This window comes from Calonectris borealis, chromosome 5 (genome assembly GCF_964195595.1).
Source record: "Calonectris borealis chromosome 5, bCalBor7.hap1.2, whole genome shotgun sequence".
Classification (NCBI taxonomy): domain Eukaryota; kingdom Metazoa; phylum Chordata; class Aves; order Procellariiformes; family Procellariidae; genus Calonectris; species Calonectris borealis.
In genome coordinates this window covers 38107898-38134569 of record NC_134316.1, presented here as the reverse complement: position 1 = coordinate 38134569, position 26672 = coordinate 38107898, and the positions used below count along the sequence as shown (strand labels likewise).

General features: G+C 40.3%; 1 protein-coding gene across 1 annotated transcript in view; it reads left to right on the top strand.

Annotated features, from left to right (window-relative positions):
* The window catches only part of PLEKHH1 (pleckstrin homology, MyTH4 and FERM domain containing H1), a 45524-nt gene extending 19093 nt beyond the window's left edge, over positions 1-26431 (top strand). Inside the window, exons 7-28 of the mRNA XM_075151886.1 lie at positions 1028-1106; positions 1732-1820; positions 2369-2519; positions 3548-3687; positions 4455-4565; positions 6084-6170; positions 7135-7296; positions 8264-8344; positions 9325-9504; positions 9621-9729; positions 10675-10787; positions 11476-11652; positions 12486-12583; positions 14837-15014; positions 15422-15577; positions 18245-18345; positions 20144-20285; positions 21193-21335; positions 22380-22509; positions 24117-24203; positions 24751-24897; positions 25211-26431. Coding sequence (XP_075007987.1) covers positions 1028-1106; positions 1732-1820; positions 2369-2519; positions 3548-3687; positions 4455-4565; positions 6084-6170; positions 7135-7296; positions 8264-8344; positions 9325-9504; positions 9621-9729; positions 10675-10787; positions 11476-11652; positions 12486-12583; positions 14837-15014; positions 15422-15577; positions 18245-18345; positions 20144-20285; positions 21193-21335; positions 22380-22509; positions 24117-24203; positions 24751-24897; positions 25211-25387 — 2838 coding nt within the window. The 3' untranslated portion in view covers positions 25388-26431. The remainder of the gene's footprint in view (positions 1-1027; positions 1107-1731; positions 1821-2368; positions 2520-3547; positions 3688-4454; positions 4566-6083; positions 6171-7134; positions 7297-8263; positions 8345-9324; positions 9505-9620; positions 9730-10674; positions 10788-11475; positions 11653-12485; positions 12584-14836; positions 15015-15421; positions 15578-18244; positions 18346-20143; positions 20286-21192; positions 21336-22379; positions 22510-24116; positions 24204-24750; positions 24898-25210) is intronic.
* Positions 26432-26672: the final 241 nt, after the last annotated feature.

The following is a 26672-nucleotide window of genomic DNA, read 5'->3' as shown; positions in this document are numbered from 1 at the left end:
TTCTAGAAGAACCCCCTCCCAGGGTTTTTGTAAAATTTTTTATTAATGTTTATGAAGCATTGTAGTATTATAGTCAGGAACACCACAGGAAAAATCCATTATTTTGTCTACAGACCAGAGTCAAGTAAGTGTATCCAAGTAGGGCAAATTTAAGTATATCAAACACTAAAGCATGAATAGAATATTAAATAGCAGCTTAATCAGTAAGAAATGTCCATTATGTGCCTTGAATAGGAAGTGTCTGGGGAAAAAAATGCACATAATATTTCATTAGAGACTAAATCACAATGCATATACCTACAGAAAATACTAATTCTGTAATTTCTTTTTTTGGTGTACTTGACTTTGCAGTCTTAGGTATCTTCATGTATATGTATTATGTGTGTTATCTGATAGTGATTGGTTGTATGCTTTAAGGAGCAGCAAGAGGATTCTTAGCTTTGATTTTTATCCATTTTGGACTGATTGATGTCTTAGTTATAATATTGCATTTAGTTACAGGTTTAGGTTCTCCCCTTGGAATTTTTATCAATTTTTGAAGTACTTGGAGATCCTTTGAACTGAAAGCTCCATATGTTGTTATAACTGAGACACAGGCTTATCGAGATCATTCCAGCCATTTCTTTCATTCCCTTATCAGAGAATGGGAATCCTTTGCAGGTGGTGACTCAATAAATTGTCCTGTTTTAGGGCTGTTCTTGATTCATTTTAATGCATTGTTCATAAAGTGGAAAAACCAGCTTTTTCCAAGCTGTGATGTAGTTATTTATTGATAATTACATGTAGGTGTTCCAGTCTGTGTCATTTATAAGCCAAGTATGTTGTGATTCAGGGAATTGCACACAGATGCACATTTCCACTAATGGTCGTTCACCCAACATCTGGTGGAATAGAGCAATCTTTCTTAGAGGGCCCCTCCTTCATGCCCAAAGGTGTTATTGTGATGTGATTCTGTGACACAAGCATTTCTTTTTGCGGGAATCATGTTTTTGTCTGACCTTTGCTGTTCACGGTATTATTGTTCCAGGAGAGTCGAATCTATGCTGTGGCCAAGTCTGGCATGAGGTTGTCTGAAGTGGCCACCTTGAATGATACTTCCAGCTGCTGTAAGTTCCAGACGAGATCCATCCTTAGAGGCAGTTTACAGTGACAGTGTGGGACCTGAGCTTCTGGCTGTTCACATTTCTTCATTTCCGTGCCTGTTTTTGAAGTAAATTTGATTTCACAAATAGCCACGATAAAGAAAGGAAGGGAGGAGGATACATCTGATCTCGGGGATGGTTGGTGCTGGGCTATTTGAGCCCCTACATTCAGTGACATCCTCAGGGACTCCATTATCTCCTTCATCACTTTCACCGACGCTGTTCTGCCTCTGCATGTCTCTGACCTGCTTTTAGTCTTGTGATTCACCATCATCTTCCCCTGTTACGGCTTCTACCTGTTTGGACATGGTGCACTGGATTGCCCTTGTACCAATGGGGAGCACAGGGTGGGTAAGATGTCTTACAGGCTAAATGGAGGGAGCATTGCAGCTGTCTCTGGGAGCTGTATGTAATTAATAACACATCCCCTGGCCTTTCTCAGGCCAAACTGTCCAGGATGACAGTCATCCATTATTTGTAGCCTTCCAAGAGCCTGCATCGGTTCTTACATGCATACATGTACCTCTCCATTAAAACCTCCTCCTTTTCAACAGTTTGTATTACTTGCTCTCTCTCTGAATTTTCGCAGTTTCCAATTTCTCGCGTTCAACTTCTGGGCCATTTACCTGTCTCATCTACAGAAACGTCACAGTGCCAGTCTACACTACGCTGAAGGGGGTAAGGAGTTACCTCACTTTTCCTCTTATGAAAAGCATGGTCCAGGGCTGCCAGTAATTTGACAGAGAACGGGCTGAAGCTGTGCAGTGAAGGAAAGAAAATTAGAGAATGCCAGGAAGTACTGGACGCCAAAAGAATGCAGAAGGAGTAACAGATGATAAACGTATTTAGGAATACAGAACATTACAGCAAGTTTTGGTCCAGGAAGCTGCAGTGTGCACTATGAGGCTGTAGAAACCTAGGGGGTGGTAGTGGGTGTAGCCTAGAGAATGAAATGGAAGAGGGCTCTCCAGAGCTTATGGGGGACACACAGGGCTTTTGGAACAGTAGGAGGATGTAACCAGAGGAGACCCAAACAGATCAGACTAGAGAGTCCAGCTTGGAAGTTCTCAGACTAGAAAGGGGGAGGAAATGAGGAGCCCTGGGACAGTGGGCAAGGCAGAGTGAAAATGAAGGGCCTGCATTGATTGCTCTGTCTCCTTATTGAGCAGGGATTGTCCTGGGGAAACTCTTCCTTCACACGCTGACCATACAGGTCTGTTTTCCAGAAAGCCACACAGATCAGCAACGTGCCTTTCTTAGATGAGTCTTCAGGCTCTGATGATGACTGTGGCTCCCATGCCAGCTTCAGGACTTCTACTGCTGGATCCGAGAACAGGAAAGCTAGCATACCAGGCAGCCCTCGTGCAGTGAAGAGAGGTAAAGTGGGAGTATTGCTGCTGAGCAACATGAACTCTGTCCTCACAGGTGAGACAAGATGTCCTGAAGAGCATCATCAGTGACAGGCAAATGCTCAGCCTTCGTGATGCTAATAAGGAGTTCTCCCAGAATGTGTGCAGACGTCAACAGCTACTCAATAGAAACCTGTCCTCTTAGATGGGTTTTTACTGCTGCTAGATTTCCATCCAGGCAATTGCTAAGCTAAGACTGTGGAAAGGATTGATCTCCCAAATTCATCACAGATCCAGTGAAGCCATCCATACTTTTTGTTTGACTTCTCCTTGTTAGCAAGCTCATACCGACACATTAAAGAGAATGTTTTTTGTCTCTGTCACTGGCTGATAATTTCTTGACCAGTAAGCAAATCTCTCCTGTCTTTGAGAGGCATCAGGTAATTTGGGTTCTGGCTAGGACAATTAATTTTTCTTGACTGCTGGGAAGGTTAAACTGGATCCTTGAGTGGAATTTTCATTACAATTGATAGTCAATAAAATAGAATCCTGTTTCATGTAGCCTTAACTTCTATTGTGATGCATTGGCTGATGTGTCTGTGCATTGCCATGGACCAGTGGTGGAAGATTCACAGAAAGCAAAGCCCTATTGCTGGTGAGGGAGCCTTTTCTTTAGTTTGAATGAGAGGGGCTTGAGGCTTTATAATGGATGTTTCCAAGCTGAAAACAGCATGTCTGTGCTTTAGATAACAAGCCTGTTTATTTTTTATATTTTTTTTTTTTAATTATTTTTTTTTTAATCTCTGTTCATTCGGCAACAAATTTATTTCACTGTCAGTATCCAAAACTCACTCTCACTACTTGTCTTCCTAGGAAAAAAAAAAAAGGTCTCAGAAGTCTGGTTAGTGGGTTTTGAGTTTCTGAAGTCTGATCTGATTTGTTGTTCTTGAACAAAAAGCCTTAATGGTGAACTCAAAAACTTTTTTCAGAGTGTACAGTATTCAGTGCATGTTTCTGTCTAGCTGTGATCCTCATTCTTTGCTTTATTTTGAACAGGTGTATCTATGTCCTCACTGAGCTCCGAGAGTGACTATGCCATCCCTCCTGATGCCTACTCCTTGGATGGTGACTATTCAGAGCCAGAACATAAGCTACAGCGAACATCTTCCTATTCCACTGATGGTGCAATCTGCACTGTAAGTCTTGCTACCTCACAGTTGTGAAGGGATGCAAACAGAGCCTTGGCCTTGAAAGAGAAAAAGCATAACTACAGTATATTGAGTTATCCTGTGCAAAGTGATGTTCTAACAGACTGGGCTGTTGGTCCAGCTGGTTTGTATCAAAAGATACTATCTGATGCTTCAGAAGAAGGTGCAATTTCTGTTACATGGTTAGATAAAAGTATAAGCATCCAGGGCTCTATTCTTTCCTGATGACTGGTACTGGTTTCCTGTAATGATGGCCTTACACTTTTGTGACAAAACAAGCTTGGAAATTCAGAGGAAGGAAGGAAGGAGAAAGGATAGAATATTTTGGCCTAGAAAAAAAACTCAAACACAGGCAGCATTAAACTGTGTATTCTTGAATGTAAGAGATGAAGCAGATGAGGAACAGGAGTTATAATCATGGCTTAGAGCCAGCCTTCACTTTTTTTTGGAAAATCACTGCTATGGTAGGAAGACAAATAAGTTTTCAGTGTATCAAACAACCAACAAAATGATCTTCAGATGCCTTCTTTACTAAAACAACACAACGTGGTATTTGCAGCTACACAGATAATCTAGGACTCTCTCCAAGTTGAGCAGAGAGCACTGACCTTGGATGGCTGCTACTCCCATCCGGCAGAGTAAAGCAGAAAATGATGGAGATGCAGCAAATGTCTGAGCTTGACTTCAGCACCCTTTCATTTGTATTTTGAGAGGTGCAAGATAACCTTCTCTCCCCCTTGCTCTTTGGCCTCCAGGAACCCATGGAAAAATCAGGTTACTTGCTGAAAATGGGCAGCCAGGTGAAGATGTGGAAGAGACGATGGTTTGTTCTAAGAAACAGACAAATCATGTACTACAAGTCTCCGGTGAGTCACTGGGATACATTTACTCCTGTGTGGAGGCACAGGGGAACGTTGCTGCAGAGCTGGTTCCAGGCTGATACCACTGGCAGAGTGGGCAGCCATGGGCAAGCTTCCCCCAAAATGTCCTGCCAAAGAGCTTTATGTCTGACCCACAGGTTCAACCATGGGTCTCTGCTTGGGCAGGGAAGCTCCTTGTGGTGGCAGTTTCCAGGAGATGAAAGGTTGTTCACAAGGACAGAAGCTTGACACCTACTGGTTAATTTTGTACAGATGACGAAAAGCAGAAGGCATACCATGGCCCAGCTTTGGACGTGTTTAAGATGAAAATAAAGGAAAAATAAATTGCAATACCAGGAGGGTGCAGATACATACTCATCAGTCAGCATACAGGGCTCTGAGGAAAACTACAACTTTCAGGGGGAAGAAAGCTGGATTCTTTCATTTTTCACCCTCCCACATGGACATGGAAGTATTAGAAAACTAGGGTAAAATTGAAAATAAGCTTTCATGCAAAATGCCGTCTTACAATGATCAATGAAACAATATTGAGAAAGCATGTTTGTGCATTCAAACCTTTCCAAATACTTTTTATAACTCACAACTGTTTCAAACAAAATTATATTATTTTAAAAATTCTAGCAGTATGCACTCAAAACTTGTATATACAGTAAAATACATTTATTGTTGGCCTTCATTATTCTGCTGTACTTAGCTACATTACAGAGAATTATATTTAGGCATATTCACCTTCCATACTTTTTTCTTCTGGACACAGTAATTTCCTCCATACCTGCATAATTACACAGTATTTCTGTGTATATAAACATCTTTGCTTACAAGTCAGGAATATTGAGAAGATTTATTTTCAACTTTTTTGTTTTTTCAGTTGTTATCATAGTCTGACAAGACAAAAATACACCTTAGGACACAATGCATCTTTATTTCTGATACTAGGTTTATCCATCAGATTTCACAAGCAAATTATACATATATATTATATATATACATACATATAAAAAATAATTTCATAAACATGCAGAATTTAGACTGTTGTTTGGAAAGGATTTCTGGAAGACCCTAGTCCAACTGACACATTGAAGAGGGACTGTCACCAGCTGTAGATCAAACCACCCAAAGCTTTGTCTAGCTGAATCTTGAAAACTTCCAAAGGTGGAAATTCAGCCACTTTTGGGGTACCTGTTTGGTGTTGTATTGCCTTCCCAGTGAGAAAGGAGTTTTTTTATCTGTTTGTTCATTTTTCCCTAATGTCCAATCTGAACTGTGTAAGACAGTATTTGTCGCCATTACCCTTGTTATGTTGTCTGCCACTACTGACGAGACTTAGTTCATCATTGCAATGGGATCATACTGTCTCATATCAACCTGGCAACCTTCAGCTGTCCTTTCCAGCTCATGAATGCAGACTCCAACCTGCACATGCATATTATACTGTATTTAAGTTCTCTAAGACCCATCTGAGTGTTTTTCCTACTAAAAAATTGTTTGTTTTTCTTTCCTCAGAGTGATGTTATCCGCAAACCACAAGGGCAGATGGAGCTGAATTCCTCGTGCCAAATTGTCAGAGGTGAAGGGTCCCAAACATTCCAAGTAAGCATTGCTTTTTCATCCTGCAGATATCCACACACTCGGTGGCTGGGTGAGAGAGCACTTATTTCAGGCTGAATGGTACCGTATGTCTCAATTGATATAAGCTAACTTTATCTGGCCCTTGTGTTTCCTGGCACAAGCCAGGTGGTTAATTTAATAAATAATGAGGAAAGAGCTAAATTGTAACACAAATACAGCTTTTTGAAATTGAAAGAAATTCTCCTTTATTTTTGGTTTGGTTTGCACCGTAGCACTTTCCTTTTTTGCAGTTAGGACTGAGAGCTTGAAATCTGTGGGGAAAAGTGATTCTTATAACAATTAAAACGAGATAGTACCCACGATCTCCTCTTTCTGAAAGACTCCTCTCCCAAGATCTCCAGCCTAACTTTACATGTCTGGAGGATCGGAAAAAACATCTGAAGTGTTGAATTCCTGTTAGAATTTGACTTCCAAAGTATTAGAAGTTAGCCCATCACTGGGTTCAGTTTTAAGTCATTATTGTTAGAGGACTTCATTATAAAGGTGGCATTAAAGTTTCTCTCATGGCCTGACCTGTGAGCTACCTTCTGCCCTTATGGACCTGAAGTTGCTAAGGCTTAATACGATTAAATTCATAGCATCTTTTCTCTCAGAGTCACAAGCTATTGAAGGCAGCATGCAATAACCCCCGATTTATGTAGTCGCCTTTAAAATGAAAAATTAGCAGCAGCACTGAGAAACAAGAAAGGATGAGAGAGAAGACAAAGCCACAATATCCAACAGAAACAGCAAGAGAGCTCATGAGAATTTGATTCATCTGAGTTTCAGTTCTTTCATTTGGGCTTTGAGGATTAGCACCTTTTTTCTTACCCCAAAAAAATTCCTCCTGAACCACCAAAAAAAATCTGTATGGGATAATGAAACTCAGCTGCTGAAGAACAGATTTGTAGGTGTGTAGATTTATACTTACTGCTTTTCCTTCCAGCTCATGACAGAAAAGAGAACCTACTTCCTGACAGCAGACTCTCCCAACATCCTGGAGGAATGGATTCACGTCCTACAGAGTATCCTGAGAGTGCAAGTGACCAGTCCTGTTGGTGTTCCTCATAGTGATGCTAAACCTACTGTGAAAGGTTGGCTCACCAAGGTAAAATACTATTTCTTATTTTATTCAGTTTAGTTCAGTATTGACAGTGTACCAACTTCTTGGCTTGCACCGTAAATGTCAGCAAGAAATTAGTATTTTAATACTCCCTAGAAGAGTGGGGAAAGAAAGAAAAGTGGCAGTAGATTTCTGCATTTCAGAGAGAGGAACATTTGTATAAATGATAAGGAATGGGACAAACATGGCTACTGAGAGATACTGACTTTGTCAAATAGTAAGTAATAACAAATATCTAGCTTATGTAGAATTCACAGCATGTCATAATAAAAAAAAAAACAAAACCCAACAGAAAACGCTGTTAAATGTCACATTTAATTGGTCTTAACTTGGTGATATAGGAGACTTTCAAAGAAATAGCTTGTATGGTTCTAGGTTAGCATTTATTTCCATCATAACAGACTGCATGCATATTAGTAGAAAGTACAATGGCTGAAAATTCTTATGCTTTATGCCATTTCCATAGGTTAGTTTTGCATACCAAGCTACCATGAATTTTTTAATATAATTCTGGTCAGCATCTAAAGATGGCTGAAGACAACCTGCATCTGAAGCTTGTTCATCTGAAATAGGAAAACAGCTCCCTAGACTACAAGTTGACGGGTCTTTTCCTGCTGAGATGAAATGATTCATTTTTATAATCTTAAAAAGGTTATTCTTAATATGGTATTTCAAGATACAGAAATGATGGGTTGTTGTGAATGAGTAAAATACTTCACAAAATCTTAGACTCATTTCCATGAGCACTTATGTTCCCTCTACTTAAGTGGGATGTACTTACCTGCTTTTGGAAGTAGTGCCCTGTATGTTTTGAGAGAAGCTCATATTAGCATAGAACAAATAATATATGCAAGGTTTTAAGGGAGAGTCGAATTGAAAGTTGAAATCCTAGAAAATCGTTCCAGCCACACTGCTGATGTTAAAAACATGTATTTCTTTGTCCTCCTTATAGGTCAAGCATGGTCACTCTAAGCTGGTCTGGTGTGCACTGATTGGAAAAACTTTCTACTACTATCGAAATCATGAAGATAAGGTAATTCCTTTCCCCCTTTTGTTCCTGAACCCCTCCTTTCCCGTTTCTCAGGATGCTTTCTTTTCTTTTACTGCTTCTGTCTCTCATGCTTCAAGCTCTTCCTTGGTTGTACTTCTCCCCTTCTAACAGCATCTGCTCCACAAAGAGAATGAATATTTTCTCTGATTTTTTTTTTTTTTTAAAAAGCTAAAATGACAAGAGACTTAAAAGGCAAGTTAACTGCTCTTTCTTGTTTCTTGCTTTCTCCATTTGGTCTTGTGAAGGCTTTAGAACGGACTTTTATACAGCAGTTGATATATTCTGCATACTGTCATAAAAATAAGTAGCAACAACAATATAGGAAGAGGGAGGTAATTTAATCAGCGTAACGTACTTCCATTTCTGGAAGCTTGGCCCAATGGTCCATTACTTTGTCTTGGTGACAAAGTTTTAGAATATCAAGGAATACTGTGATTCGTACTTGGGATTGACCTCCAGAGTTAGCACAGCAGATACCCTCTGCTTGTCTGAATCTACCTATTTATGTAATTTTAAAAGTACTTATTTTCCAGTAGCAGGCAGAAAGTCTGACCAGGATCAGAAAGCAGTGGCTCAAGATACTGAGCAACTGACCATCAGAAAACACATCCTGCCTTGCACAACCAATGATGTAAACACTGACAAGTGTAATGGGAAGAAAACAGAACCTTATGGGAAAGGCCATCTTTTTATTTGCATATTCTCATTCTGACCTGTAGATGCTCTCCCAAGAAAAATAATAAAAGTAGTAACACAGTTTGTAAGTACTTCAGTTGATGAAAGAGAAGACATTCTATAGAAATGCAAGATTATATAATTACATTAGTTAAACACTGAATTGTAGTTTATTCCTTACATTTTACAGAACTGCTAACATTTTGACCTGGGCTTTCTTTCCCAGTGTTCCCTGTCCATAGTGGGAGATTAGCTATACTTATCTAACTTGCTTCCTCTCCTTATAGTGTCCCCTAGGGCATCTGTCTTTGCGTGAGTCCAAAGTGGAAGAAGTAGACCGTTCCTGCGACTCTGACGAAGATTATGAAGCCACTGGTGGAGGTCTTCTCTCATCCCACTGTACACTGGTGATTCACCCACAGGACCAGAGTCCCACATACTTACTCATTCGCACCAAACAGGAGAAGGTATAAAAGGCAGTCTTTTTGGAGAGCAAACAAATGGGGCATACAGACTGAACCTGTTTGTAGAAAACAAGGTCTGAATTGACCCTCATCTGAATTGTTCTCATCCTTATGCCTAGAATACCTGGCTGTACCATCTGACCGTAGCGGCTGGTAGCAGTAATGCCACAGTGGGCACATCATATGAACAACTCATTGGAAAACTATTGGATGCAGAGGGAGACCCTAGTAAGTAGAAACCACAAACTTTTTTCCATGGTAGCAAAGCATAAGGAAGGGTAATTTCAATTCTCAGTTTTAATCCAGCCAAAGGTGAGGGAAGGGGATTCTCAGCAGAACAGGATATGATATAGTGTCCTTCTCCCATAGTTCCACAGTAGCATCTCCAGAGAGGATACAGGCATTGTAGTGAAACTAGATAAGTCCGTCACATCATCACATCATTTATCAAAGCATCTGAAACTTCTGTAATGTTAATTCAAATTAAAATAAAGAACTGGAGCTTTAATTTTTCCTCTTATTGTTGGTCCTGATTTTCCTTTCCTTGGGAAATGGGAATCTTGACCATACAAATGCATGCTCTCTCTAAATATACTCACACACGCTTGCCTTCACATCTGTTCCTCTGTCTGCATGTATAAACCCTCAGACATACATCCACGCTTGTCTGTTCCTCCTCATCTTTGATACTTGCTCATTCATGTATGTTTATGCACCATGTTCTCACATGTATATTAACATATGCGTTCATGCTTAATACTCTTTTCCTGCACACTCACATATTCCTAGACCTATATGTGAACCTTGCTTACTGTTGAATAGTGACTTGCACTAACAAAGACCCCCATTGCAGGCGGCTGCCCTGGCAGAGTTTGTGTCTCTTATTTGAACACACAGCTGAGCAGTTTCTCACCAGAATCCAGCTGATGAGAAGCTCTGACATACCAGGATTGAGGGTGGCAATTCTTCTTTCTGCTGATGGCTAATGCTGCTGGTGACTCCTTGTTCATGGCAGGCTTTGCTGAAATCAATGAAGTGGCACCAAAGATAAATGTGGCCTAGAGCAGTGCTACTTCCTCGGGTGCTTTGCCAGTTCAGCAAGGCTCCTTTTCAATGTGGGCACTGTTATCTCTCTTTCTGACACTGTATGTTTTTGCCCGTCTAATACCTCAGATTCTCCTCTGTGGAAACATCCTATGTTGTGCTACAGTAAAGATGGGTTACACACATCCCTCACCACTCTGCCATCGGAGGCTCTACAGACTGAAGCTCTGAAACTTTTTAAGGTATTTAAAGGGACATTGCATGGTTTTCTGTTACTTTTCTCTGTTGCTGGGGCAACAACATCGTTTGGTCATGTTGTTTGTCACAATATTTACTGATACCACTGGTTGCTTTAGACAGGCCTGATGGGTCATTTAATTACAATAGGACAGTCAGATATTAGGTGTCATATATTCTCTGGAAGTTTAACTTTTGCTTGTAGGGAATCTGGGTTTACGAGCAATGTCCCCCACAGGCTTTATGCTTCAAAGTTAGCCTTATCTTCCTCTTTCCAACAGTTGGATTGAAGGAAACGGAAGCAATTTACTGGCAAACTCAGTTGTATCAGTAAGACCAATAGTGAAGCCATTGGAGATTTGATTCTTCAACTCTACCAGTGTAAGATCAGCAGTAAGACTGGACAGTCTTAGCAAGGTAAAGCACAGGCATGGAAGGCAGGAACCACGCTTTCCCCTTGATTCTCTTGCTGACTTGTGAGCTCCTCAGGTTTGAGGAGGTTGAGTGAATTTTCTAGTTGCCGCAACTAAAGAGGGGAGGGATAGGAGTTAAGTATTTATTCTCCTCCCGTCTTTCAGGGTTGTTTAGAAGAATTCATTAATTGTCTGTAATACATCTGGGGAACCTGTCCTGGAAAGTACCAGAGAATAGTCGCTGTATTCATGGCATTGACTAACTTCCACCCTTTTACAGTCCTGTCAGCTGTTCATCAATGTCCCTGTGGAGGCACCCTCTATAGATTACCATGTGTCACTTGCCCAGACAGCACTGCAGGTCTGCTTGACACATACTGAGCTGCAGAATGAAATTTACTGTCAGCTAGTTAAACAGACCAGCTGCCGACAGCCCCAGAACCACTCAGTCATTCAGGTCAGTTCCTCTTTTGTCACTTCCACTCTGAAAATAGTTTCTATTTCATTCCATGTTTTTAATAATTAGCAATGGGACTGGTTGTCATAAAATTGTGCAAATGCTAAAGGTGTGCTGGAGAAAAGAGAATCTCGGCACTGATGTGCGAAGAAAAACATTGAGAATGTAACTACTTGCAAAATAAATTTTAGTTTCAATTTAACCATTTACCAGTTGCACATGGTCTATTCAGACCATACTCAAAATCAAAATTAATAGCTTGTGTTGGCTAGCTATAATTGCCACATGGTATTAATTTTGTTTTCCATTTTAGTTTATCAACAGCATGCAAATCATGAATATTACTATCAAGCACGAGATCTGATTTTTGCACTATAATTATTGGGAGATCAAATTAATAAGTTACAACATGAATGTAGATACTTGATTATAATATTCCCAGCTCAAATGAGAAAATAAAATCTGGTTGAAGAATAATGGGTCTAATTTGAAACAAAATTCCCCAGTGTATTCTTTGTTATGATTTGCAGTTGCAAATAGGAAAAAAGTATTAATTTAAGTCTTAATAATTCACTCGGCTTTGGTTACGTTAATCAATATTTTCAAAAGTGGCCAAACATTTAGAACACCTCTTCTTAGAGTCCAGGCTGAGATATTGAAGAGCAGCCTGTCCTCTGATCATCACTTTCCTTTGAAGCATCTTGAACTACATGCCGAAAAACGGTCACTCCCAAAAGCACTGGTCACTATCCAACATTTTGGTTACAGTATTCTATGAAAGACAACAGGCAAGAAGTACAGAACAAGAATGATGTCCAGTTTTATGTTCACAGTGCTGGCAACTCCTGGCTTTGTGCGCTCCTCTATTCCTGCCTCAACATCACTTCCTCTGGTACATCAAACAGCACTTGCAGCGACATGCAGACCCCAGGTAAAGACTGCAACAGCATTTTCTTCTGCAAAGCTGACTGCCTTTTGCATCCACTTACTGATAAAGATGGAAGCAATTCTGTGACTCACACTTGCAAAAATAAGTTGAGGGAGGGAACAGAAGGTTCAAGCTGCCCTGCTTCATCATTCACGTTAATTTGTCACTTATATTAAGATAGTTCACAAAACTAAGTGACCTTTACTAGCAAAAGAACTTTTTGCAGATATAACTGGAGCTATATAGGGAGGTTTTTTTGCTGATGTAGCTACTTTCTTTTATTGATATAAAGACAGACCAAAGTAATTATTTAAAATGAATTATAGAATTTTAGGTGATTATATTCTGCTGTTAGGTTAGTAGGCATACTGACAGAACAAAACTGAGGCAGAGAACAACTCAGGGAACCATAAAAAGTTAGGAAAATATTAACAAACCTGAAATATATACTAGCACTGTTTTCTGTTAGTGTGTAACACTTTCCTCTATAAGAAAACAGTGCAAGATCTACTGTAGCAGCAGTAAGTTGTTCTCCAGTGTTCATGCCTCACATTTGCTATTTCTTCTCAGAAGCAAAAATACAGATATCGGGCACTCCTCGATGTTCAGGCTCTCTCTCCATTGGCTAAGGCAACGTTGGGGATCTTCTGGTATTAGAAACCATCTCTTCAGACTTGTGCATTGCAGCTCCCAAACTGGCCCATTCAACTCAATAGTGGAGCTGCTCTACTGTTAGGGACTACTGAATTTCATAAGGATGTGCTGGGCTTTGTGAAACTGATTTAATGCATCTGTTTCAAGCATTACTGTGCTGATGGTCTGCCATGTTCTTAGCCCCAAAGTACGTTTATCAACAAATAAACTTTAAGCAGAAGCAAAGAGGAAATGTATTTATTCAATCCAGCTATGAAACAATTATTAGGGCAAGAAACACAGAAATTACAGCAAACTGTGCTTATATTCATCTGTAGTTTAGATTAGATTTAGAGCAGCTGCTAAATGAGACTTAGCTTAGCTCCTTCTGCCTAGCTTTAGGAATACTTACGTCTCTTTAGGTGGAGCAGGTATGGCTGTCTCTTGAGCAGCTAAATACATATGCTTTCCCTGTTTCAGACAGCAAACAAGACACTAGAATGTTTACCCTGCATAATGCCTATGGTCTAGATTTACACTAGATCTTCATTCTAGGTATTGTTTTTCATGAAAGGTGACCTTAAAGTACATATTCAATCTCTGAGAGGAAGGAAAGTGGGGCACAGTTCTAGGTTAGAAGACACAGGGCTCAGGAGCGTTTGGAAGCCAGACACAACACTTTTTTGTTGAAGCAAGACTCTCCATTTGAAAATTGTTCAAACGTGTTACTGGGGAGGTGAGCAATATATTGCTACAGTGAAAAGCCAGAGCTCCTGACTTCCATGTTGCTTGCAGGGATTTAACTGGGGATTTAATCATGTACTGAGCTCCTGAAGGCATCTTGAATGGAATTAGTTTCCTCTGCAAAGTGATAGGACAGTTATAAATCCATACAAATCCTTCAATTTCAGAACTTATTCAGTATATACATTCTTAACATTTTTGCAAAAGGAGTAATTGACTGTTCCTGTCTGGCTTTAGAGACACACACAACCTTTTGGTGCTGTTCAATGGAGCACTCTCCTCAGTAGACAGTAAACTGATCATATTAGTAACTGTCCCTATACTGTATTGAACTATCACCAAATCCGAGCCTGCTTTGAATCTCTGTCGAGTCTCTTGATTGGCAGATAGGCTTAATACACGGAAACTTATTATTTGTATAACCATGTAAATTGATAAACACAATTTATGTAATCCTGTAAGTGAGACTAATGCATTACAACTTTTAATACTTATCAGGACTTGACATGATAGTAACTAAATTCTGCTGGCATGACAGCGAGTTTGAGGGTGAATTGGTCTTGGTTTAAAGGATACTATGATGGCAACAGAGGATATTCCTGTACTATGTCCAGTCCATCTAGGAGCAGGGAATACTCTTGCGCTTCCCAGAGAGTCTATTGTCTACCTTAATTTTACAGATCCTTAGAGCTCACGTTTGTGTTGTAGCTTTTCACTTGAGCTGTTAGTCTGTTGAGATGAACTAGGATATCTGCACAGAGGTGTATCTTTGCTTGAGTAAAAGCCTGAGGGAGGAATGCCTCTAGTCATGGCATAGGAAATGGAAGAGGACATGGCATTTAAAGCATGTTTGTGGCTTATCTCCACCTCTTTGCCTAGGAGTGAAATAGGCAAGTATGCCATCTACTGCCAGAGATCAGTAGACCGCACTGTGCAGACTGGCGAGCGGGAAGCCAAGCCCTCCCGGATGGAGATTGTGTCCATTCTGCTGAGAAATCCCTACCACCACTCACTCCCCTTCAGCATTCCAGTGCACTTCATGAACGGAACCTACCAGGTGAGCCACCGCAGCTGCCTTCTTCCGGGCACTAGAGGACTGCACCATAACCTGCCTCCTTCATGTGGGTGGGTGGCACCATGGTGTTTATACATTCAGATAATGGGAGATGGATGCTATTTCTCCTCCTTGCCATTTTAGCCATTTTTCCTGAGAAAATGAAAGGAATCCAGCCCCAGCTCTACAGATCTTAAGAAGAAAAGGTAGCTGGGGAAAAGGGAGAGATGTCATAAGTGCCTCAGTACTAGAAATGCAATGTGAAAGGAGACAATATGCAAGTGCAGTTATGGAGCTGGCAGTCAATCATGAGACACCAATCTGTAGGAAACCAGGCTTCATTAGTTGTGATAACCATCAATGTCATGTTTCTTGAAAGTTATCCTCAATTAGTTCCTCTTTCATTGCAGGTTGTAGGTTTTGATGGTTCCTCAACAGTTGATGAATTCATCCAGCGACTGAACCAGGAGACAGGAATGAGGAAGCCATCCCACATGGGATTTTCTCTGTTCACAGATGATCCTTCTGGCAGGAATTTGGAACATTGTCTGCAGGGCAACATGAAGGTTTTTTTTTTTTCCCTCTGCTACATTCGGCATACATCTTTGAAGAGCTGCTAAATGGCTAATAAATTTTTCTTAATGCAGCAAGATCAAATACACTTGGATATTGTCTATCTAGATTACTATTCAGAGATGAGATATTAATTCCTGCACGTGAGTCACAACAACCCCATGCAATGCTGCAGGCTTGGGGAAGAGTGTCTGGAAAGCTGCCCAGCAGAAAAGGACCTGGGGATGTTGGTTGACAGCTGGCTGAACATGAGCCGGCAGTGTGCCCCAGTGGCCAAGAAGGCCAATAGCATCCTGGCCTGTATCAGAAATAGTGTGGCCAGCAGGAGCAGGGAGGTGATCGTGCCCCTGTACTTGGCACTGGTGAGGCCGCACCTCGAATGCTGTGTTTGGTTTTGGGCCCCTCACTACAAGAAGGACATTGAGGTGCTGCAGCGTGTCCAGAGAAAGGCAATGAAGCTGGTGAAGGGCCTGGAGCACAAGTCTTACGAGGAGCAGCTGAGGGAACTGGGGTAGTTTAACCTGGAGAAAAGGAGGCTGAGGGGAGACCTTATCACTCTCTACAACTACCTGGAAGGAGGTTGTAGTGAGGTGGGTGTTGGTCTCTTCTCCCAAGTAACAAGCGATAGGACGAGAGGAAATGGCCTCAAGTTGCGCCAGGGGAGGTTTAGATTGGATATTAGGAAAAATTTCTTCACTGAAAGGGTTATCAAGCATTGGAACAGGCTGCCCAGGGAAGTAGTGGAGTCACCATCCCTGGAAGTATTTAAAAGACATGTAGACGTGGTGCTTAGGGGCATGGTTTAGTGGTGGACTTGGCAGTGTTAGATTTACGGTTGGACTTGATGATCTTAAAGGTCTTTTCCAAACTAAATGATTCTATGATTCTATAATTAGCTCAGTCTAGTCTGAGATACTAGTTAAGACAAAGCACGTTCTGTTTTAATACATGATAAATTGGTCAATTTTTAAAAAGTCTTTAACTGAGATTTTAGCACATCTTAAAGTTTAATTTGTCTTGACTACAAAATTAAAACATGACTGAGCTAGCTAGCATGATCAGATATCACAACTAACATCAAATGTGACACTCCTAATTGAGACAAATTTATGTTAGGCTGTGAGTCTCTTGGCATGTCTATATAAATCTCATCTATTGGATTATGAAGTATCTCTTTGCTATCTCCAGATAACTCAGGCTTTCATTGTTGATGAGTGTACTTAGGGGAGAAAGCTGTACTGAGTATGCCTTCACTTTGAAAAAGAGAGGAGTGCCTCAGATCAAGGGAAAAGGAAAGCAGATAAAGTATTAATATCCATGTCTTTCATATGGAGATTTTTACCCATGTTGCAGGAGGATGACTGCCTTAAGTGAGCAGGCTAGCGGCCATGAATGAGACACATTAGATTTTGGTACAAATCTGGGACAATAATTTGTCGTACAGCATTGGTGGAGGAATAGTGGTAGGGGCAACTTTGAAGAGGCCCCGATACCTATAAGGAACATAAACATTCAGTTTTACACTGCGTAACATTTCACATTGGGCAACGGACGGAGAAAATGCCAATAACTTTAAATTAGACGGTTTGAAGAGGAAACTACCGCAGACAGCGCCAAATTATATACTTCGCTTTCATGGCCTGATATAGATCAGATAATCTGGAGCTTTGCTGTTAATTGAACCACCATTTGGAGAGATGAGATATTAAAGTAAACGAAGGAGTTGAGACAAAGGCATCACTTTTACTGGTTATTAACTGGTTATTATTTACTTGCCAAGGCAACCTCAATAGCTTCTTAAGAGAGAATTAGGGTATCTGATTATGTATTTCATGTGGCTTCTTATGTTCACATTCCTTTTATTGAGATGCTATTAAAAGAGAAGTAGGGGCCTTTACTAGACCACTTGTAGAAGGACTGGAATAACCAAGAGAAGCTGAATGGAACCAAAGAGATTAACCATGCTATTACTAAAAATATGTCTGAGTTAAAGTTGCAATCTAGGACCAAATGTTCCCAAAGTTTGGACATCCGCATCCAAAGGTTTGGTTTAGCCAAGCATGTAGACAGCTGCTATTCAGAAGATATGTTAGTGCTTTAGTTTGTCTCAAGAGGGCACTTTTGAAGCGAACCTACCAATCATTCCTATTAACCATGCTTTGATTCACATTAAGGAGCAACCTAAGAGAGCTTAAAATGGATTCTTTTTATGTGAAACATGAAGATGTGATCCAACACAGTAGTGGGCTTTCAGGCCATTTCATCAGACTAAAGCTAGTCCAAAAGGAAACCCTTTGAAACTCATATAGTGTGGGCATAGAGTCTTAGGAGCAGGTGTTTCACTGTGCAGATCTGCTTCTCCTGGGCCTTGCTACTTGCCAACATTGCCATAGCCACAGAGTTGCTACCAGGCCAGAATTCACTTACAGGTGTCTCCCTGCAGATTAGAGCTGGAGTTTTTAGTTGAAACGCTTTAATTTTTACATACTGTGTAATAGAAAAAATAATTGTTTTGCCGCTTTCGGTTGTGTTTATGCTGATCCAGTCTATTTCTTTATCTTCTGTGTTCTACGATACTTTTTTCACTTACTTTCCCCTCAAGCTTTGACTGTACATTTCACCTCAGTTTGTCTCTCCTCTCTCCATGATATTTTTTAAAGATCTGTGATGTCATTTCTAAATGGGAACAAGCCTTAAAAGAATTGCATCCCGGGAAATATGAAGGTGGTACAAGAATTGTGAAGTTGACCTATAAGAACAGGTACTGTGCTTTGTTGGTTGGCCTCACTCCTGCTGTTAATTAAACATATCTAGACTGGATATATCTCTGTAGATGGCCAGTTATTTATAGTACTGTTAGTGCCAAAACTATTTTAGCTAAGATGCGTTCAAATCCTACATGAGATGTGATCACTTTTGTGTGTGGTACATGTGTAAAAGAGGGTATATGGCCTAGAGGTAAAACCCAAAACACTTTGCAGTAGCAGAATAGACTTAAAATGGGTTAAGAACTAGCTGTAGTAGAATAAGACATACTTGGCACAATTTCATTTGCCTAGATCCTAAAACATAATTAAATAATGCATGTTAGGTGAGAGGAAGAGAGACTTGGGGGAAAAATCACCAGTGAAAACGAATATGCTGAAACTTGCAATTAAGCGAAGAATCACAAAGATGAAAAAGATACAAGAACAATGTTCTAAATGGCACAAACTGTAGAGGAGACATGTAGTAGCAGTGCCCAGACTCTATAAAAGAAAGAAACGTTAAAAGTTAGATGACAAGAGATAGTAGAGAATGAAAATATGAGACAAAGATCTAAACCAAAAACTGGAACAAGTTCATCATTTATAATACAGACAGGAATTCTGAATTACAATGAGTGGAGAGCTGTATATGAGAACAAGGAATGGCTTTCTGCATGTGAATTCTGTTTGCAGGCAAAACAAAGGCCACCCTAAAACAAAGAAGAGACAAAGTTCTGTATTGAACATACAAAGATTTTGTTGACTGTCATGGTGGAAACAAATTTCTGTGAACTTTGTTAGTTGGTATAATAGAGGTGGAAGCAGAAGTTACTGCTTTTGACCCAGAAGGCAGTATATGTTTCAGGAGTGAAACTTTGCAGTATTATTTTATTGGACTGGAATGTGCCTAGACTGCACAGCAAGGATGTTTTGATAAGGTCTTTCCAAGGCTGGGCTGTTCTAACACCAAGGACTCTGATAAGACATGTGTAAGGTCACTATGGTCCTAATGGTGGTGTTAATCTTAGATTGACATAAAAATAAACAAACTGATCCACTGGAATGAATATCTTGTGTCATATTGTGGAAAATATAGTCATAGATGCAGCTGTAAATTAATATTTGAATCAGATGGTGTGGGCTGTAAATGGGTGTGCATGAGGAATGGTTCTGGGAAGCGTTCCCCAAGCTGGTGTCATCAGCCCCCATTAGTCACCTTGCTATCCCAGGTCAAAGAAGTTGCAAGTGTGAAGGGAATAAAAAATAGTAGGAAGCTTTGATTTACAAGAATGCTTCTTCAATTTTTTAAATAAAGCCTGCAAATTGGGTTTCTTATTTCCTGCTGAAGCAAACTGAAGACTTTTTCAATAACAATATCAATGTAAGTGGTCAAAACAAAGCTGGCAAAAATAACAAGTCTACGAGGCTGTCATGTAGAAGTTTATACGTGTAGAGCAGAGGCAGTTCTGTATTCTGTGATAAGCAGAGAAGGCTATATCTTAAATATTGCCTGTCTGTGCTCGATGGGGACAGATGGACACTGATTTACCTGTGTTTAGTAAGGCTGTCTTGAAGTGGCTGGCACTTAGAATTCAAATGGCTTCCAAAGCTAGAAAGCATGTTTTGAGCCTCCTTGCCTAGATCTTGTTCATAAGGGAAGCACCTCAGCTTCCAAATCTCTGACCAGTACCCCTGCAATACACAAAGTTCACTTTGGAGAAGGAGGGGAAAAAAAACCCCACTTTTATTTTTACTCACCTTGATTAAAGTTTCCACCTCTACTTTCAATTCACAATCTTCTCTGCTTTTTAGGCTATATTTTCGGAGCCAGGCCAAAGGTGAGACAGACCGGGAGCGGTTGCTACTGGCCTTCCAAGTCAGCAATGAAATAGCCAATGGAAGGTTTCCTGTTAATAAGGAATTAGCTCTGGAAATGGTGGCTCTGATGGCTCAGGTGAGTATGGCTATGGGTAGAAATCCTCCCTTTTGTCTTCCAGCAACTTCAGCTGTACACTGAATATCTTTGACTAAGCAGCTATCTTTTACATCAAAAGTGGTTTTTCTTATCAAACATACAGTCTGAGGTGTACCATGCCAAAACACATTATACCAGCATACATATATTGTTAGAACACCTTTTGCTATAGGTAAATTTGCTATAGGAGTGCCTTTCGTTTCCTTCTGAAGAAAAATATTGGAAAAAACAGTGAGGCAGGACTATCCCCAGAACTGCTCCAAGTAGTGCCTTAGTAGAGACATGGAAATAGTATCACTACTAGAATTCCATTTAATAGTAAAAACTTTCCCTGTTGCACTGCCAATAGCCCCTTACTCAGGAAGAGCATCTTGTAGGATTCTCCATTAGACCTCCAGGCTTGCATTTAGCATTTTACCACATAAAACACACAGTATGGGTTGTTGGCATGATAAGCAGGATAATAGTTTCTCACTGAGCTGAAACTGATTGTTGCATTTGTTAAAGCAATGTAAACTGAGATGAAGAAGCTGGGAACATTGTCCAAACTATTCACAAATAGGCTGTTCTTTTAATTGGCCACTGAAAATAAACCCCAAAAGCTTGGCAGTTATACAGAAGTGTCTCCCTACAGCAAGTAGCTGGCCAAGATCTTGTTTCACTTTCTTAGATCAGTAAAGAATTCCTTGGGCAGTCACGTCCTCAGTTGTTGCTCTGTTGTATGCATTTACAGTGGTAAATGCTGTAGACAAAATTCCCCAGCCTAATGGTGTCTTTTTGCATGACTAATAAACACAGTAGTTATCAGTATGGGAATTCACGGAATGTTCTACTGCACTAAAAACCCCATAGTTCTGTTGCACTATAAACTATAACATTGTCTTAGGTGGAATATGGGGATTTGGATCGACCAGGATCTTCAAGTCCTGGGGGAACATCACAATCGAAAATGCAGCATCTTCTCCACCAGGTCTTAGATAAATTCTACCCCAAACGCTACAAGCAAAACATTACTCCTGAACAGCTCAGGTAAATTGTTTGCTCTACTATACTTTTCACTGAAAGCAAATTTTACTTGCAGAATTCTGTCTTTATATTTAAGAAGTTTCAAGAAGCCCTGTCAATATTATTTGATGTAGAAACTTAAACAAAACACAGGTGTCAGGAAAAGGTTCCTTTAAAAGAAAACAGCAGTTAACTCATATAGAAAGAGCCAAATCGCTAACTAATTTTCCCCTCACAAGAAGTTTAAGCCTTTCACTTCTGAATTAGGCATCTCAGTTCCAACAAACTCTAACGTAAGCCTAAAAGGAATTGTTTCTGAATTTTTGTTCTACCCTTCCCCCAAGTGTCAATTGAATCCAGATGCCTAACAGTTGCAATGAGCCATAAAGCCAGCACATATGGGCTGCTTCAGGCCATGCAGTAATTCTGGTAGGACATATTTTGGCAGGGCCTTTTGATGTTCTGACTTGGAAATTCTCACACAATGCAGAGATCTCAAGTACTCAAGTACAGAATTCAGATGCTGCCATGGATCTCTCCAAAGCTGCTTAGGGATGCAGTGGTGGAACTAACAGGATTACCTCCTTTGTGGAAGTAAATTCCATCTGTATGTAGCCAGGTAGCTGCCAAACCATCCCTAGTGAGCCAAATCAAGAGTGAGTTAATATATATTGCCACTCCATATAGAGCATACTACAGACAAGTTAAGATGAAGGTGAGAGTATAATTGAATGTGAAGAGAAGTTGGGCATTTTACTGTGACAGCTGCCTGAGTGTTTGTAGTTACAGTTGTTCAATATATACACCAGTGAGCAACCTATATGTGACTGGGATTCCTGGGCATTACAGTATAACTAGTAGTAAAATAATTGTGGAAGTAGAGAAAATGCTAAAATAAACTCAGGTTTACAACTCTCATAACTGACAGTGCTAACAGCCCTGTCTGTAGTGCTGTGTAGAACAGCCCTTTTGGAATGAGAGGTACATCTATTAACCGTTATAATTTTACTCACCTTTCCTTGGAAGACATTAATAAATAGTGCTGTCTTGTGTCTTGGATTCTGAAAGGCAACTGGCTGACAGGCTGGCGACGAAGTGGATGGTGCTGCAGGGATGCTCTCCACCAGAATGCGTTCGAATTTATTTGACGGTGGCCCGGAAATGGCCTCTCTTTGGAACCAAAATATTTGCTGCTAAGGTAACTGGAGCACACTTTTTCCTGTTCCTGAGAGTGAACTATCTGAGCAGACATATACCTATGATCTCTGGTAACACGGGTTGAAAATGCTTCCACTTCAGGAAGGGGAAAAACTGAACAATATTCTGTTCTGAACAAACAGCTCTGTTTGGTACCACATAGGCTTAGAAAGAAGGAAGAGAAACATGTTCTAAACACTAGGGGTTGCTAGCGTTCAGTAAATAAATACTGAAGATTCCCTGGCTGCCTCAGTTGCTCATAATACAGGGTGCTAACTCTCCTTACAAACCCTGCCAAACTTTCTCAGGCAGGAATTTCCCTGGTCATCAAGGCTGCAATGATAGTTCAAAAAACACTATTTACATACCACTGGGAGGGGTGGAAGGGAAGAGTCCCCCATAAATCACACCTGACAGCTGATGCTAGCTAAAAGGAAAATGGGTATTTCAGTCCTGTTCTCTGCTTGACACAGAGTTGGCTGCTTTCCTTGCCACACGAAAGGGGGCAAGCACTGCTATGTCCTGTTGCAGAAAAAGAAAAACTAAAGAACATATTGGGTAAGCTGCCAGCTCACAGGCATCAGCGGGCGAGCAAAGAACAGCTGGAGGGAGTTGTTCTCCCTGTAGCTTGTATCATCCCTCAGCCCATCCCAGGCTAGAGCTCTGTACCTATTACCCATGCCCAAACTAATTAATGTCTCAGCACATAGTGGCTGCCTGAGAAATCTTGTTTTGGCATTAACCATCTTCTGCAACCCAGCAGAAACCTCCTCTATTGAAAGCTTGAGATAGGTCTTGTTCATAGTTACATGTCTCTTGCTTTGAAGTCAAAGCTGCTATAGTTATGGAATAAAGTCTAAGGATGAAAGGGACCTCTTGAGTAAATATACAAGAAGTTTTCAAAAAGACAATTATTTCCACTGTCAGCAGCAAAAGCAGAAGAGGTTACTGGTATTTGAAGTTATGACACTGAAGAATCAGAATATAGAATAGTTCCACCCAGAGTTTAAATAATGTTGATATTTCTGATGATTAACATACTTTATAACTTTTCAGTAGTTAAACAGCAAAGCCTATGGCATTAGCCACATAATAGCAGATTCCCAGGAAAGATTCATGTCATTAGCCATAACAACACATAACTCATCTTTAACAGATAATTGATGCACATTTGTCAAAATCTGTAAGAAAGAAAATTGCATTGATGTAATGGTACTGGGTGCACTGGTATTCTAGAAACCAACAGGCTTCGCTGCCTGACTAGTTGATGGGAGTAGTGTAAGAACCAGAGCAGAGCGGAACTGCCATTTTATTGCTCTGCCCTAGCATTTCCTTCCATTTTAACTACACTGATGGAATTTAATTAATCTCAAAGCCTTCGTTATCATTACATCTCTTGTGCCACTAGTCCCAAAATTCTATGTAAATTTGAAAATGTTATTCGAGATTTTGAGAGAAGTCCTCTTAAAAATCAAACCAGATCAGACCAGTAAGCCTATAGGATTCTCTCTCATCTTCACTTTATCCTTAAAACCCAAGATTTATGTCAGAAACATCTTTGTGTGGTGGTCAAGAGATATCTAAATTAATAATTTTCTTTCTCTCTAGCCTATTTTGCCTTCCTCACTGGAAGACTGTCCTGTCTGGATAGCTGTAAATGAAGATGGTATCAGCATACTGGATTATAACACTATGGTATGGTGAGGAACACTGTTTAAGAAAAATAACTTACCTCCCACAGAAAGACATTCCCCTGAGTCCACTTAAAGTCACTAAAAGTTTGTCTTTAACTTCAAATGGATCCAGAAGTTAATTTGTAGAAGTCAGAGATGAGGGAAGTCAGTGCTATGTTAGAACACTACATAAACAAAGGAAAATTACAGCTACAGTGTAAGGTAAGGTTTCATGAAACAGCTAACTGCCTCTTTGATGGGCAGCAAACATGCTCATACATCTTGCAAAATCTCAGTGGTGTGTGCTTTATACCATCATCTGGGATATAACAAAGTTTGGACTATTGCTCTGAAGCAGTGAGGCATCAAGCAAGTTAGGAGAAAACTAGAAATGCAATTCTCATTTAAGATTTCCCTGCCAGATGTTACCTATAGAGCCAATTACCTGTACTGCCTATTACTGCTGGAGATCTGGCATTCTTGCAGTAAGTAGCAAATATATTAGGTTAAGGTGGCCGTTTTTTTCTTTTACAGAATTATGACTCTTTCAAACTCTCTGTTGTCTGCAGCACTTAAAGGTCTCTTATTCATACTCCTCTGTGCTGACCTTTGGAGGCTGTCGAGATGACTTCATGATTGTAGTCAGTCAAATGAAAGAAAGGAGTTCTGGAAAAAACAGCACTGAAAAACTCCTTTTCACAATGGCAATTCCAAAGGTAATTACAAAATGAACAGTGAGTTTCTTTCCAGCTGGCAGCTTCACAGCTGCGCATTTTGTACAAGCCCTGGGGACTGGTACTCGTGGCTGCTGCACTAGTTATATACATTCAATAAATCCCTTGTAAGCTGGAACCTTTAATCAAGAGACTTATTCTACCTAACTCTTAAAGACAGACCTTCATTTCAAAACCAAACAATTCCATGTGAGAAAGCCATTTGCAAAAGTTATGCAGTCAATAGGTTCTAAAAATCAAAGGGCACTCTTACCTCTAGTTGACTTACAGTTAATAATTTTCTTTTTTCCCCTAGATTGTTGAAGCAACACTTCTTATTGCTAGCTATATTAACTACCGTTCGACACCTTCACTCCTATCTTCTACACAGCCCTCCCGAAGCAAAACACCTGCTAACAACCTCTGGGAGACTGAAAGTCGGTGCTTTATTCCTTCGGTGCCCCGAAGCACTAAAGGGCCCACCCTGCTTTGAGGGCTCATTCCAAATGACTTCAGGGATTTTGTTTGGTTTTTTTGTTTGGTTTTGTGGGGTTTTTGTTTGTTGTGTGGTGGTGTGTGTTTTTTTTTTCTTTTGCACTGCTCTGTACTGAATTGCAGACTGCTATGATTTTGCTGGTTACACACCTTACTTTAATGTGGGCTCTGATTCTTTTTCCGTAATAATAGACAAAGTTCCTTAGTGTGGGTAGAGGCAGTGTCCTTTCTCTTTAAAAAATGCTGATTTTGAGGACTGTGCAGGAGTTTCCTTTCCATGCCACACTCCATCCAAAATACCATGCCTCAGGTCATTTGCCTGCACAGTGCTCCAGTCACATTGTATCTGCCCTCTTTCCTTGCACCCATTCTTCTTCCATCTCCTGATCTTACTGCTTTGCTTACAAGCACATCCCTTTTCTTTGATCCCTTCCATTTTCAGCTTTGCACCTGCCTTTAGATCACCGCACACCCTGCGTCTGGAATCTCAGACCAGCTCTTAAAACTCCTAGTGACGTCTTTTCCTCATCATAACTCCTTTCAATTACTGTCATTATTTCCAATAATCTTCTGTTTGCATCAATCCCTAACTTGCTCACTTTATACCTGAATTAGACTGCAACCTCTGCAAGGCAGATTTGAGTGGTATATAGGCTTGAATCTGACTGGAGTGCGCTGAGCGCACAGTCCTAACAAAAGAAAAAACAAGTGGTAATGGATACTGTGGCATGCGGCATGAACCCTGTACAAGGATGCATCCTGTTGAATACTGCCTGTATTAGGAGCTGCATATCACTGCATCATAAGCTAGATATACACTGAAAAGGCTATTACCAGAGTGTAAAGATGAACATGACATAGTCTGATCAGGTAGTTTAGACATAACTTCAGCTTCATGCTCTGGTTGTGAATAGCCATCATATTGAAGTTTTTACCAGTGTTTAAATTCAATGTTGCCACTCCCAGAACAACTATTAAGATAGTCTTTTTGCAGAGACTATAATAGCTTTTATGCAACTGCTTAACACAACCAAGCGGACAATTTAATTTTCCCTAGAGCTAGAATGACTCCTCCCTGAAACTGATGCTAAAATTGAAAGACAGAAACTTTCCAAGTCCTTGGTCCAGACATGAAGGAGAGAAAGAAGACACTGTTGAGAAGGAAGAACTGACAAGAATAATTCCGATGCAAGTCAAGGGTAATTTCAGACCTGAAATAGGGAGTATCAAATAAGAGTTCAGTGGTACTCAAGAATATTTTCAACTTTAAATAAGGTGGAAAC